The 13,823-nt window shown below is 32.1% G+C and overlaps 1 protein-coding gene across 1 annotated transcript; it reads left to right on the plus strand.

The window, feature by feature from the left end:
• Positions 1 to 9,510: 9,510 nt before the first annotated feature.
• Positions 9,511 to 13,025, plus strand: LOC114759620 (receptor-like protein EIX2). The gene is made up of 3 exons (XM_028948830.1): positions 9,511 to 10,039; positions 10,855 to 11,659; positions 13,001 to 13,025. Exons 1-3 carry the CDS (start codon positions 9,511 to 9,513, stop codon positions 13,023 to 13,025), a joined length of 1,359 nt encoding a protein of 452 aa, XP_028804663.1.
• Positions 13,026 to 13,823: the final 798 nt, after the last annotated feature.

Genomic DNA, 13,823 nt, shown 5'->3' on the forward strand with positions numbered 1-13,823 from the left:
GTCCATTTCCTAATTAGTGCATAAAATAACATAGGAGGAATGAGATTTCAAAGAAATCTCAATAGCATATGAATTATATCTATCATGTAAATCAATGCAAGTTTAATTGTGACATGTCATGTAATCCAAACCATTCCCAACTCATAGGAATTCATACTAAATGTCATGCAAGGAGAGGAACATCAAATTATCCATATTGACATACCACAAAGCATTTGGCCAAAGCATAACCAATGTCAATCAAACAATCAAGGTCACCACAAAGCCCCTCTAATCCAAGCAACAACAATCACAACAAAAAAGCAAGATAAACAATCAAATTATAATTCAAAGCTACCTTTGTAAAGCTTGTCCAATTAATTCCTCCAAGGAGCAATGCTTCTCCTTAATTCCTCCTCTCAATGCCTATTAAACCAAGCATAAACATAGGCTACATTAACCACTAAACAACTTAATTACAACACTTTAACTTCAACTTAACAATTTCCCCCCTTTTTCTTTAATTTTTAACAAAATGATTCCTTCTTTGGAATCAATCATCTCATGACTCAATCTTACACAATTTTTCATGAGGAATCCAATGATGCAATCAGATTTTTGAAATTCACACTCCTTCCCCATGATCTTCACTTGGCTGAATAGGGGGCTATATGCTTCCAAAAATTCTATTTTTGATTCCAATGATTTTGAACACTTTCCAACAACATATCCTCACACAAAAACATGTTTTAAAGCCATTAGAATCATCAAATCAATGAAAAACAACCTCCTTCCCTGTGAACAATGCTGGCTGAAATGAAGAACCAAAATCCTAACTTGGTTTTCTTCCAAAAATCAATCCATACACCACTTAATCTTCCTTATTCTACTTGATTATTAATTTTTCTATCCTTCCCTAAGCATCACACATCTCAACCGAATTTTTCAGCATTTTTTCAGTATTTTTCCAAGCAAAAATCCTTATTTGATCAATGTAAAACTTGGGGAGAATGATGCTCAGACATACTTTAATGTTTTCTTGGTGGATGTTGGATGATTTCGTGCCTAAAACACCTCAATATTTTTGAAAGGTGACTGGATGAATAGTGGCAGAGTTTCCTCTTATTTTTCTCAATTTTCTAATATTTTCTTGGTATTTTCTAGGGGTATTTATAGACCAAATAATCTTCCATTTCCCCCTTATTTAGCATGCCTAAAATGACAGATAAGAGGGTGTGTTGGCAGCCATCAAGTGCCTCAAACCTTCAGATCTCACCATGTGGCTTTTCTCTAGATTTTTCCACACAAATATCCCTTAATTTCACATTTTATTTAATAAAAATGGAGGGACCTGGAAGGTGCACGAAATTGAGCCCTTCTTAGGTCCATTGTGGGTCCCACAAATGGTTTGGACTGGCTCAAAAAGCTGGCCCACAAACCAAATCACTATCTCAAACCAATTAGAAACTTTATCAGTTACTATTCACTAGTAACATTCCATAATTTTTTTGGACCTCCAAAAATTTATTTCTCTCTATGATAATTCACCTTTTAATATGGGAATATGATCTTAAATTTTTCAGAATTGTTTTCCATCTCTAGGTTTTTATTTTGAATTTTCTCCGGTTAGGCCTATATCGGTGTCGTGACGGGAAAATAAATTCCCTAAAATTAATTTCTGAACTGTCAAGGCCTAAAATCAATTTTATAAATTCAAATGAACATTTATATAAATTTTTCATCAATCTCCCAAATTTATTGGGGCCTCTAACTAATTAGAATAATTGTTTTTCTCTGATTTTCTAATATTTTTCTGAAAAACCTCTGTTTACAGGAAATTTCATAATAAATCATTTTCACTGAAATTTTAGTTTTTGGGCTTCAACCAAGTTTTCAAAACCTTTGTTCTACACTTTTCCCATTTTTTGGGGATTTTCTGGAATTTTCTAAAAAAATTCCATTTTGCCCTTCCTAGACCGATGATTATGAAAATTCCAATCCAGACCTTTTCAGAGTTTCATATCAAAAGTTGTTTAATCTCCCCGTCTAACTCCTATATTGACTCTCATCCCAATTTTTGATCCTTTATTGCCAGATAAAATTTTTTAGAATGTGACAACATATGGCATCACAATTAGATTCTGAATTTTAGGTAAACTTCTCCTGATCATTAATTTTTTGTTTACAAAAATTAATATCATTTTATTTAAGTAACTTTATTTTGTTTACTTTTTGTATAAATTAAGTACTTCAAATGAAGAGAAGTAGTTAAAAAATTTATATCAACATTACATGTGTCGTGGGGGTTACAAAAAGGCACAACAAGATGTTATGGAAGCTGATTTAAAACAAATGCAAGAAGCTGCAAAATCAGATCCCAATATTGTCATTCAAGCACCTAATCCTCCTTCTCGACATAGAGTATGAAAGCATGCAAGGATAAAGAAAGGTCAATATATCAATCTAACTATTGTTGACATTATTAATAAGATTGTAAGTAGTTAAATTAAAATAGTATTCATGTTCTGCTATAATTATAATTTATTTTTGTTTATTATTTGAATGTTATAAGATGTATTTGAGGAGTAGAGTAGTCAAGGATCTTTCACTCTGACTGGAAGGATAGATATCTTAGTAGCAGCAATTATGAAGTTATATCATCTTGGTCGAGTAATTGTATGTCTTTTTCACTAATTCACCCTAGTCTCTTTTCCCACTCATTTTGCATCCCACATACCATTTCAATAAATAGAGGCATTTTGAAAAATAAGTGTAACAACCCAAGAATTATTAGATAATTCTTAAAGTGTATAAGAATTGATTGATTGATAAAACAAGTTCATTTAAAAAGGGAAAGAAAAGGAAAAAAAAAAAAGGAAAAAATGAAGGGAGAATTACAATGAGCTCCTAAAAAACAAAATTACAAAACAAGTTCCATCAGTTGTCATTTTTTACTTTAAAACTTGTTATTATAAATTGCTTTGATTGTTATTAGAACTTATTAGTAATTATTTTCTTTCTTTGGAATCTCATTATAATTTTCCCAAGAATCAATGGGTATCGACGAAAGATGATGATGATGATGATGATGATGATGATGATGATGATGATGATGATGATGATGATGATTTGCATATTTCACACCTATATTTAAAATTTTTGATTAATTATGAAAAAGAGAGGATATGTGTATTTTATTTTAACATATATATTTATGAATAAAAATAAAGAAAAATTAGGGATAACTCTCCATTTGAAAAATTAATTATAGAATGGGATCTAACCTTAGATGACAATAAGTTTGAGAGGTAAAAAGACCAAATAACTCGAGTTGCATATCATTAATTCCTAGCTACATATACTTGATTCTAATTGCATATTGCATATATCTAGTTGCATATGAAACTTAATTGCATATCATTGAGCTTTAGTTGCGTATGCTAGATCCTAATTACATATTGCATATGCCTAGTTGTATATCACTAGTCCTAATTGCATATTCTTGATCTTCAGTTGCATATACTTGATCCTAATTGCATATTGCATACATCTAGTTGTATATAGGATTTAATTGTATATCATTGATTCTATTAGCATATTGAGGATGCATTGTTTCATATAGGAGCTAATTACATATTACTGATCCTAATTGCATATTCTTGATCTACAGTTGTATATGTTTGATCTTAGTTGTATATTGCATATGCCTAGTTGCATATACAACTTGATTGCATATTATTGATCCTAATTGTGTATCATTGATCCTAAGTTGCATATGCTTGATCCTAATTACATATTGCATATGCCTAATTGCATATAGGATCTAATTATATATCATTGATCCTAATTACATATCCTTGATTTCTAATTGTATATATTTGATCCTAATTATATATTGCATATGCCTAGTTGTATATAGGACCTAATTGCATATTATTCATCATAATTGCATATCTTTGATCTCTAGTTACATATGTTTGATCCTAATTACATTTCATTAAGGGTATTGTGGTAATTTCTTTTTCATTTTTAATTCTACAAAAAGACCTCAAAAACTTAGGTCCCATCCTACAATTAATTGTTTAAATGGGAATTTATATCCAATTTTTCCTAAAAATAATTGGGGAAGCTTCAGGAATTGGGGAAAAATCAAAGAACTTCCTCTGGTATCCTTCTTCTCTTTCACCATTGTTCTTTTCTACTCATGGTCACTGGTGTGTTTGCAAGCTTCGTCCGCCATTATTGTGAGTGTTCTATAACAGATTTCTCTTCCCCTCACCCTTTTTTTACGTAGTTATAACATCTTAAATTTTGAAGCTTTAAAAAAATAAGAAATAAAATTCTTAAAATTATTTAGTTCCTAAAAAATTTGGGAAAGGACTAAGGAATGTTAGTTTTGAGAATTTGGAAATATAATGGAAAAGACTATTTCCATAAAAATAGTTTAAATAATTTTAAAGTTAATTTTTGGAGCAAAAATGGCTTATTTTCTCATAAATTCGAGAAAAAATAGTTAGAGGTCTATGTTTAAGTTGAAATATTTAAGAAAATTATTTTTTGAGTTAAAGAAGCTAATGGAGGTAGAAAAACCTTAAAATGAATTAGGGATTAATTTATGAAATTAAAGTCTATCTTTTGAAAAAATTCAAGAAAAATAGTGGGGAGATAATTGTTGACCCAAATGTTTTAGAAAATTATTTTATCGGTCAAAGAAGTTGATAGATTAAGAAAATACATATAAAACATTATGGATTAATTTCTAAATTTATTTTATGGTTTCGAAAAAATAGAGAAAGAATAAAGTAGGAAATACGAAAGGATAGAAGGGCAAGGAGGTCATTTCCTTTCCCTCACATGAACCTCACGTGCTGCCACTCTTAAAATCATCTGACTCATCCTTCTCCTCGAGCGAGCGAGCGAGCGTGTGTGTGTGTGTGTGTGAGAGAGAGAGAGAGAAGAATCGAATGATCTGAGGCCGTTTTCTGACATGCTAACGGTGATCTTGATAAAGGTGAGCCTCCTAGTCCTCCTTCTACCCTCTGTTTCGTCATTTGTGTGAGGTTTTAGGAAGTTGTGGGGTTGTTGAAATCTGTGCTCAAGAAGAGAAATTAACCTTCAAATCAAGAAACTTAAAGAATGATGCTTATTGATGACTATGAAGTATGTTTTTCACTTTTCATGTAACTTATCCCTTCTGCACGTTGTTGTTTTGCTCTAGTTGTGATGGCTGAAACAGGGGATTCCAGTCTTGTGCGATTATAGTTTCGGTTCTGTAGAATGGAAAGAGTAGAGTATTGTATAATTATACATATGTGCTGTAAAAATCTGGAAATCTCAGTCAAGGGTGCTGCCGTTCGAAACTCTTAATCGGAAGGAAGAAGTATGATGTTTGGATTTTGAACTCTTCAGCTGAGTTTCGAAACAGGGACTATATATATGTGTATCTATATTTATATTTGTGCGCGATTTTGCTTCATGTAGCTAGAAGGAGCAAAACCACACACACACACACACATCTTGCTGCTATTGTCCGAATTGGAAGCTTAAGAATTGATTTAAGATTGAAGCATCGAGTGTTATGAAATTGGAAAACTTAATATTGGAGGACAAGGCTACTCAAGAAAGTAGAAAAGTGAATAGAAGATCATTTACAATAATTGTACAAATAATTGAAGATAGATTGCTATAGAATAAAAAATTTGAATAGAGCCTGAAGTTATTAATTTAGATAAAACCAAGAAAGTTCACGACTAAAAACATTTGTAATGGTAATGGGATTTTGTAGAAATAAATGTGTATGTTTTGGCCTATGTAGGGGGGAAAAAAGGAAGAGCGCAAGAAATATATATGTTTGTATGTTGCTGTAGGTCATGGGTTTAGGTTGTTGAATTTAAAATAGCGACATGGAATTTAAAATCTGGAATTTAGGATCGAAACTTTAGAATTAAGCCTATGGTACAAGGGAGTTAAGTTAGTTCGGCTATCATGAAGGAAAAGTGAAGGAGCGATTAAAGGTTCAAATTTTGCGACTACAAAGAGCATCCAGAAGTGTTAATTTTGTTAAATTTGAATTGGAACACAAAGTTATAAATCTGGAAAATTTCGAGATTTGGAATAGAAGCATTAAAGAGTTGATTTCAACATTGATACAAGTCTGGACAATTATTTCAGATTTAGAGAGAAGGGGTTCTTGTGTAGAATAACACTCCGAGTACAAGTTTAAAACCATTACGATTGAGGAGTAGAGCTCACTTGCACCAAGATGTTGTGGAATTTTTGAGGAGTTAGAATATTCATAGCAAGTTTATAAATTTTTGCTATATGCAATATATTATTAGATTTTATATTATGCATTGTAAATAAATCTATATATATATATATGTAAGTATTAAGATTTTTATATAGCTAAGACTCGAGGGATGTAAATTCTCTCCTTTTTTTTTGCGCCGGTCTCATCTTGATTTTTTTGGAACGTGACAATAAGTTGTATTCCATTGTAGATTTATTTTTTTAACTAATTTTTTGATCTGCATAATTCAAGTATTTGTATCTCATAGAGAAGACTGTAGGAAATATAAGGTATACCAAACAATTCATTGTAAACGTACACTTGAAGCATTGGCGCATTAATTTGTCTTCACTATACCATTTCTGAAACATTTCTTTACATTCCCCACCTATGATTATCTACTGTTCCTCATTACACCAAGTATGTGAATAAATTAACTTCGTCTTCGAATATCGCATCAATTTTTCTTACGTACATTGATGCGCTTTAACTTTAATCCCCTGCCTTCACCCCTTCATTAACTTATTCAAATATGCAATTCACATATATAACCATATAAACTGTACCCATAGTATTTATGAAACATATATTTAGTTAATGAATTTTTGTATTAACACTGTGTATTTAGTCAACTTACTCCATGTCCACAAGACATATATGGTACAGGACATATTAACCATTTAATACATTATAATAATAAGTAGTATCCTCCGATCCTTAATATTAAAGCTAGTTTTTTTTTGCCTTAATATTAGAGATAGTTCGATATTCAATTTGATTCTAAATATAATACTTCAGTCTACTTTGTCTCTCTTATTTATTTAATTTTGTCAAAGTAATCTTTATAGTATAATAGTATAGTTGCACATATAAAAAGTTCTATCATATGATAGTTCTAACTAATACACATCATTAACAATGGTATTTTAGGAAAGATAACACCTATTAATTACAAATAACTAATTTAGTTAATTTCTTTAATATTTTTAAATTAGTTATTTAGCTTTTATATTAAGGACCAAAGAAAGTATAAAAGAAACCTACTTTAGCAAAACACGTGTTTGTTTGTGTGTGTGTAGAGAGAGAGATAGAGAGAGACTAATTAGGTTATTCCTCATACGAATAAAGGACCAACAATAGGTGAAGGCATTGGCAGTGGAATTCAGCGCATCTTGCCACCTAACACATGATTTTCCACTTACTCCATTCAAATTTGTATAAATGGATTGCTTATGGATATTTATGACCAAATGACTTGTTTTATTTATTTCCCTCTGTTTTTAATACACCAAGGCCACAGACAGGAATGTAAAAGGATGATGACTTAACATGGATATGGAATTAATGAAAAGTAAATGAGGAACCTAATCCATTTCTTATCCCACCTCTGGTTTGTAAGTTATTCCTTCCATTCTTTTATTATAAGCTACAAGTTTTTGAATGCATGTGTCTAAAATTCATAAGTTACACGTTGAAGATCTTTAAACATTTAATGCCTCTTTTCTTTTCTTTTGGTTTTTTTTCCCCCTTCCTCCTTTCCTCTTCGTTCCTTCCTTCCACCTTTTATTCTTGCTCACCGAATTAATGACGCCATTTACTCAAATCCGAATGCCTCTTCATGCTCTTCACCGCTTCAGATTTGTGGAGTAAAATGACTTGGTTTAATTTCGTCATTTGATTTGGTTTCATGAGCCAGTGGTGCGAGTCAATGAAATGATCATTTATTAATTTAGAACAGAGTAATAAGCCAAGACACGCGCAGCGGAAGTTTCCTTTTGGAGTTCACTCAGGACGAAAGCTCTTTGCTACTAACGTTGGTCACTGTCCAATCAAAGTCTAACACTTTAACTTTAAAGAAGTATAGAGACCTTAGAGCTTAGAGAAAATGTATTGTATTGCCTTGATTATATGATATGTACAGTGTAGTATATATAGACTCCGGTGATACAGAAAGAAGGGACCTGTAGCCCTAAACAGAAAGATCTAGAATAACTATACATTACATGGGCTAGAAAAAGCTAAATGGGCCTATGATTATTTCCAACAAATTTGTGTCCATATTTAATATTCATTTCGTCTTTTTTAATAAATAACCTTAGACTCCATCACGTAGATCGAAAAGCTAGTTAAAACTAATAAATAGGTAAAATTGGAAGTTATTTCTTCAAAATACCCTTATTTATGAAAGAGAGAAAATGTGGATGGAAAGAAATGATGGTTTGAAAAATAAGATGATAAATATGCTGGATATTAAAATAAGTAATTAATGGGGACAAAATAAAAATTTTGCTACAAAAATTTAGAACAACTTGTAAATGCTGTTTATATTTAAGGACAAGAGGATGATGGTGATTGTTGCTTATAAAAAAGGATAAAGGAGTATGATTTACATAGCCATTAGAAGAATTTCGATGTTGTTAAACTTCCAATAGTTAACTATCGAGATCGCTTTATTTTATCATTTACTTGGTTTGAGTCCTTGAGCTCTTGTCCAATCTGTTGGCCAGAATTTCCTATATATTTTCACCTGTAAGCAGTCATATCTAATTTTGGGATGTTATACTATTGGTTATCATTTTTTTATTTTACATTATTTACCATAAAAGAACCACTGATGATTCAATTAATAAAAATAACTTAAAAATCGGGTCAATCTTTTTTAACAAAAAGAATCAAGATTGAATCATAATAACGGACTTGAGCAAATCCCGACATCGACTTTTGAGTCCACTCACTTTAGTTTGCTACCCCTTACCTAATCATTAGGGTCTAAGACGCGTTTCATGGGACCGGAGTATGACCGAATTCTGTAAATTAGGAAAATTGAAACCTGAGCAGAAAGAGTGAAGAAGCATCCCGACAGTGTTATGTAGTTAAAAAAGTGAATGCGTAGAAAATTATAGGATGCCTGTGGGGCATGATGAACGCGGTTCATATTCGTGTTGGACCAGTTGGTTTCTTTTTGAATAAACAACAATTGATTTTGACCATCTGAATTCTGCAGAAGTATCATTTAATTTCGTTTTTTTTTTACCTTCTTATTATCAAATAATTAATGGTTCCTGTATATAATTCTCTTATGATGACCATGAGTAGTATCACTATCAAGTAAACTTACTATCCTGCTTTCTTTCTTCAAGTGTGCTGTTATGATGGATTCCTACACTTCAAAAACGATTATTAATTTGCTTTGGTATCTATGTGCCATCATCATACTCTATTCAGGCTCGTCCCATGCGAATATGAACGTTGGTTGCAATGAAAGAGATCGAGAAACTCTTGAAGTCTTCAAGGGAAGCATTAAAGATCCATGGAACCTACTCTATTCTTGGTCTGCTGAACAAGATTGCTGTAACTGGTTTGGAGTTCACTGTGATAACCTCACAAGAAGAGTCACGGAGCTGGACCTCTCGCGGAATTTCCCTTCTGATAACCGATTAGGGGGTCAGATAAACTTGTATGTTCTGAAACTAGAATCTCTCAGCTTCTTGGATTTGCATGGGAATGACTTTAATGCTATTTATATTCCAACCGTCCATAACTTGTCACTGATTTCAACCATCCACCATGGTGCAAACTTCTCCAATCTTGTTTATCTTGATTTTTCACAAAACGATGACCTCAGAATCAATGATCTTATATGGGTTTCGCAGCTATCTTCTCTGAAATATCTTGACCTCAGCAATGCTGATCTCTCTGAGGAAACTCTTTGGCTTCAACGGGTTAACCTGCTCCCTTCACTTAGGGAGTTACGACTAAGGGCCTGTTTGGGTATCCCAAAACCGTGGTTTCAAAAGCACTTTTCCGCAAAACGAGATAATCTCCTCCACATATTTACTTCGTAATCCGTAAAAGCACTTCTGAAACCATGGTTTGGTTTCTATCCAAACACACCCTAAGTCATTGTTCCTTGAAAAGCATTCAACCGTCCCTTGAGCATGTCAATTCTTCTTCCCTAGCAGTTCTTGATCTTTCTCGTAATGATTTTCACTCTGAGGTACCTAAATGGCTATTTAACCTAAGTAGCAGTGTTTCAAATTTAGACCTTAGCTTCAATTATCTTAAAGGTCATGTACCTGAAGAACTGTCAAATTTTAGGCTGTTGAAAATCCTAGTCTTGAAGTTCAATAATTTGGATGGATCAATTCCAGAATGGGTGGGACAATACAAGCAATTAGAGGTTCTTGATCTTTCCAGCAATTCTTTTTCGGGTCCCATTCCTGAAACCTTAGTAAATATATCGTCACTGGTATATTTACATGTTGGATGCAATTTACTAAATGGCAGTCTCCCAAAATCTCTTGGGCAACACTCAGAATTGCAATTCTTTCATGCTGGGAATAATCAGTTGTCAGGATCTCTTTCTCCTTTCTTATGCCAAGTCATGGCGGGGAATAAAGAGTTGAAGGTTTTACATTTGACTCACAATAATTTTTCTGAGAAGTTTCTTGACTGTTGGATACATCGGAAAAACCAATTGAAGCAGATTTATCTCCGATCAAATAATTTAAGTGGCAGTATTCCACCTCAAAGTTGCCAGTTTCATAAAATTAATACGTTAGCCCTTGCTAATAACAAACTTTCAGGTTCACTCCCAAAATGCTTGGGTAACATTGGAGAAACATTGGATGATTTCATCCATGATTCTCACTATCATGAAACCCAAAGGACTGTTCAAGATTCTTCAAGGACTTGTGAGGAATATCAACATTTATTTTATAGAGACTGCGACAAATACGGCTACTCTGATTTTATGAATTTTCGAGTTCTTCCAATGCAGGCTGTTGACCTCTCAATGAATGACCTTTCAGGATCAATACCTCCAGAATTATTTATGTCAGGTCATTTAGCAGCTTTAAATTTATCCCGTAATGGTTTGACGGGGAGTATCCCGAATGAGATTTGGCATATGAAAGAGTTGGAGTTGCTTGACCTCTCAAGGAACCAACTTGTTGGAGAAATTCCTCAAAGCATGTTCAATATAAATTCTTTATCAGTCTTGAACTTGTCATACAATAATTTGAGTGGAAAAATTCCCTTGGGCACCCAATTTCTGACTTTTGAGGCATCTAGCTACATGGGCAATCCTGAACTTTACGGAGGTCCACTAACAGAAGATAATCCAGAAGGAGAAATACCCAATGAGGAAAAAGAGATCATTGAAGGAAGCGATGATGATTTTTCAAAATGTTTCAAGATGGGCATGGCAATTGGATTTGCTTACAGCTTTTGGGGTGTATGTTTGTCCCTATTCTTCATCTACCCATGGAGAAATGCCTATTTTCGGTTCCTCAGGAATATGTATGATCGAATTTATGTCTTCATTGCTTTGAAGAAAAAATGGCTTCGCAGACACGTGACAGGCTATGATATATGTTTCCAGCCTTCCAGGTTCATATACTTTCTCTCAATGTTTAATTTTGTATCTATATTTTTTTAATTAAATCTTTTAATTTTCTTCTAGTAAAACCATTAGTTCCTGTAATTTTGATCTATTAGTCCCGTTCGTCCATACGTAAGAGCTAATGCTGCTAACAAAATAAAATGAAAGGAATTAGTTAAGGGGGAAAAACATACAACAAAAAAAAAAAATTGAGAGGAAAGTATGAATGCCTACAAAATTGTTTTCTCTTTATCTAAAGCATTACATCTTTGAATGGCCTGACAATTTATTTTTAATATAATTACTGATAGAAAAATATTTAGATCATTTTTTTTTATATTCATCATGTGTCTTTTTTTTTAAAATAGGGATTTATAATTAAATTATAATGTTTCAAAAATAGGACACATGATATTGTGTGTTTGAAAAACTTGACATAATGAATATAAGTAAGTTAAAGTAATTAAGTATCGTCCATATGCATATACCTATGAAAATAATATACTTGAATTTTTTTGTGACCTCTATTAATTTTTTTTCCCCCAGATGAGTAGGTAACATGTTGAAGACCTTTGGAGCATGCATGCTTCACGAATCTTTTCGCTGCGATCTTTTATTAATGGTGTGATTATTGTATTGTCATGTTTTTGTTTTGTTTTTCTTTTTTTTGCCAGAAGATTGTATTGTCGTGCTATGTAGACCTTGGGGTGAACCTTAAGATATAATGTTTCACTATTTATTTTGTGAGATTTGTTGCAGGATATTTATATATCACTATTTTTAGGAGATTTGTGGTATTATTATGTTGGTTATGATGTCATTATTGTCTTTTCATGTTCGTAATGTTACTCTCTCCTGTGCTTAATACAACAGCTACTTTACTAATTAAAAAAATTATTATAATAAGTGTGACAAAATCTTCCTACTAAAACTGCAACACATTTTCATACAACATTTATATGTGAGGCGAAGTAGTTTTAAAAAAAATAATAAATATAAAAAGATAAAATGAATTAAGCTGTTACATTTATGATAATTTCCAAACTAGAGGTAGTAAGTTAAAATGGAAACGACTAAATATTATATATAGATATATATATATATATATATATCCGCTGCGGTGTTTATTATAAGTAAATTATTTACATGCACGCCCATGTGTGGGTATCATGAAAAGTATCAATTTTATTAAGGTGATTTGTATATAATACTCATGGTTATTTTCAACTAATTTTGTTGACATCTAAAACTTCTAAGAAATGCCATGGAAAATTATAGATAACTCTCTTGCCATTAACTACGCCTTCTTGTTCTTATATCACTCTTGCCAATAATTTGTTTGCGTACAGGACTCTTGACATTTTTCTTGCATGAAATATTTTGTATAGGTTTTTTTGCAAGCCGTAAAAAAGTTTTTTAACCAAAAAAAAGGACTTAATTTATGCATGAAAGTAATTCACAATTTAAAAAACTAAGGAAAAATCCAAAAAAAAATGATTATTGAATTTCAAAATTCCAAATCAGTATTGGTTATTACATTCCCAATTTAGAATTTTGAAATCCAACAAAGATTTTTCTAAAAACTAAGTTCATTTCTATAGGGTAATATCAACTTAAGCGACTAATGGGTGCTAAATATAGCGGAAAGAGTTAATTTCTTATACTATGACTCACCAAATTTGAAATTTGTATGCCAATTAAATAAAAATCAAAACCAAGCTGGGCCATTTTCTTGTTCATAATGACTGGTCTCTACTTTTACTGTTTTATGAACAGTACCATGACTAATCAAGATTAGAATCTTTCCTAGAAGTGTCCACATACAGTCTTTTCTAAAAGTGTCCATATTCAGTGTTGGGCAATACATTGAACAAATGTCTAATAAGGGAAAATTTGTGCTAATAAAAAAATGTCAACTTAAGCTAATAATAAATTGGTTTACTCGATGCATCATTAATCATTTGTGAGAATCATTTCTGTGTTTCTCCTGAAGTGTCTCTCTCTTGTCATGGGAGAGAATCCAAGCTAAGTAAAACAATTGCTGAGAAGAAAAAAAGTTCATATCGTGCATTGAACATTAAAAAGGACTCACCTCTTATCTCCCTTGTATATGCATTCGCGTGGGGATTGGTTTGAAGGTTGGTTTTAATAATTTTGTATTATTTGCTATCC

Source organism: Neltuma alba, unplaced genomic scaffold (assembly GCF_004799145.2).
Source record: "Neltuma alba isolate B1F8T4 unplaced genomic scaffold, ASM479914v2 tig00010875_pilon, whole genome shotgun sequence".
Lineage (NCBI taxonomy): Eukaryota > Viridiplantae > Streptophyta > Magnoliopsida > Fabales > Fabaceae > Neltuma > Neltuma alba.

Excerpts from the sequence above, each read along its gene's own strand:
- LOC114759620 (XM_028948830.1), top strand. The coding sequence starts at position 9,511 with ATGAACGTTGGTTGCAATGAAAGAGATCGAGAAACTCTTGAAGTCTTC. Across the intron at positions 10,040-10,854 it reads ACGACTAAGGGCCTGTTTGG|GTTCACTCCCAAAATGCTTG; the intron begins GTATCCCAAAAC and ends ACAAACTTTCAG. Across the intron at positions 11,660-13,000 it reads ATATGTTTCCAGCCTTCCAG|GACTCTTGACATTTTTCTTG; the intron begins GTTCATATACTT and ends GTTTGCGTACAG.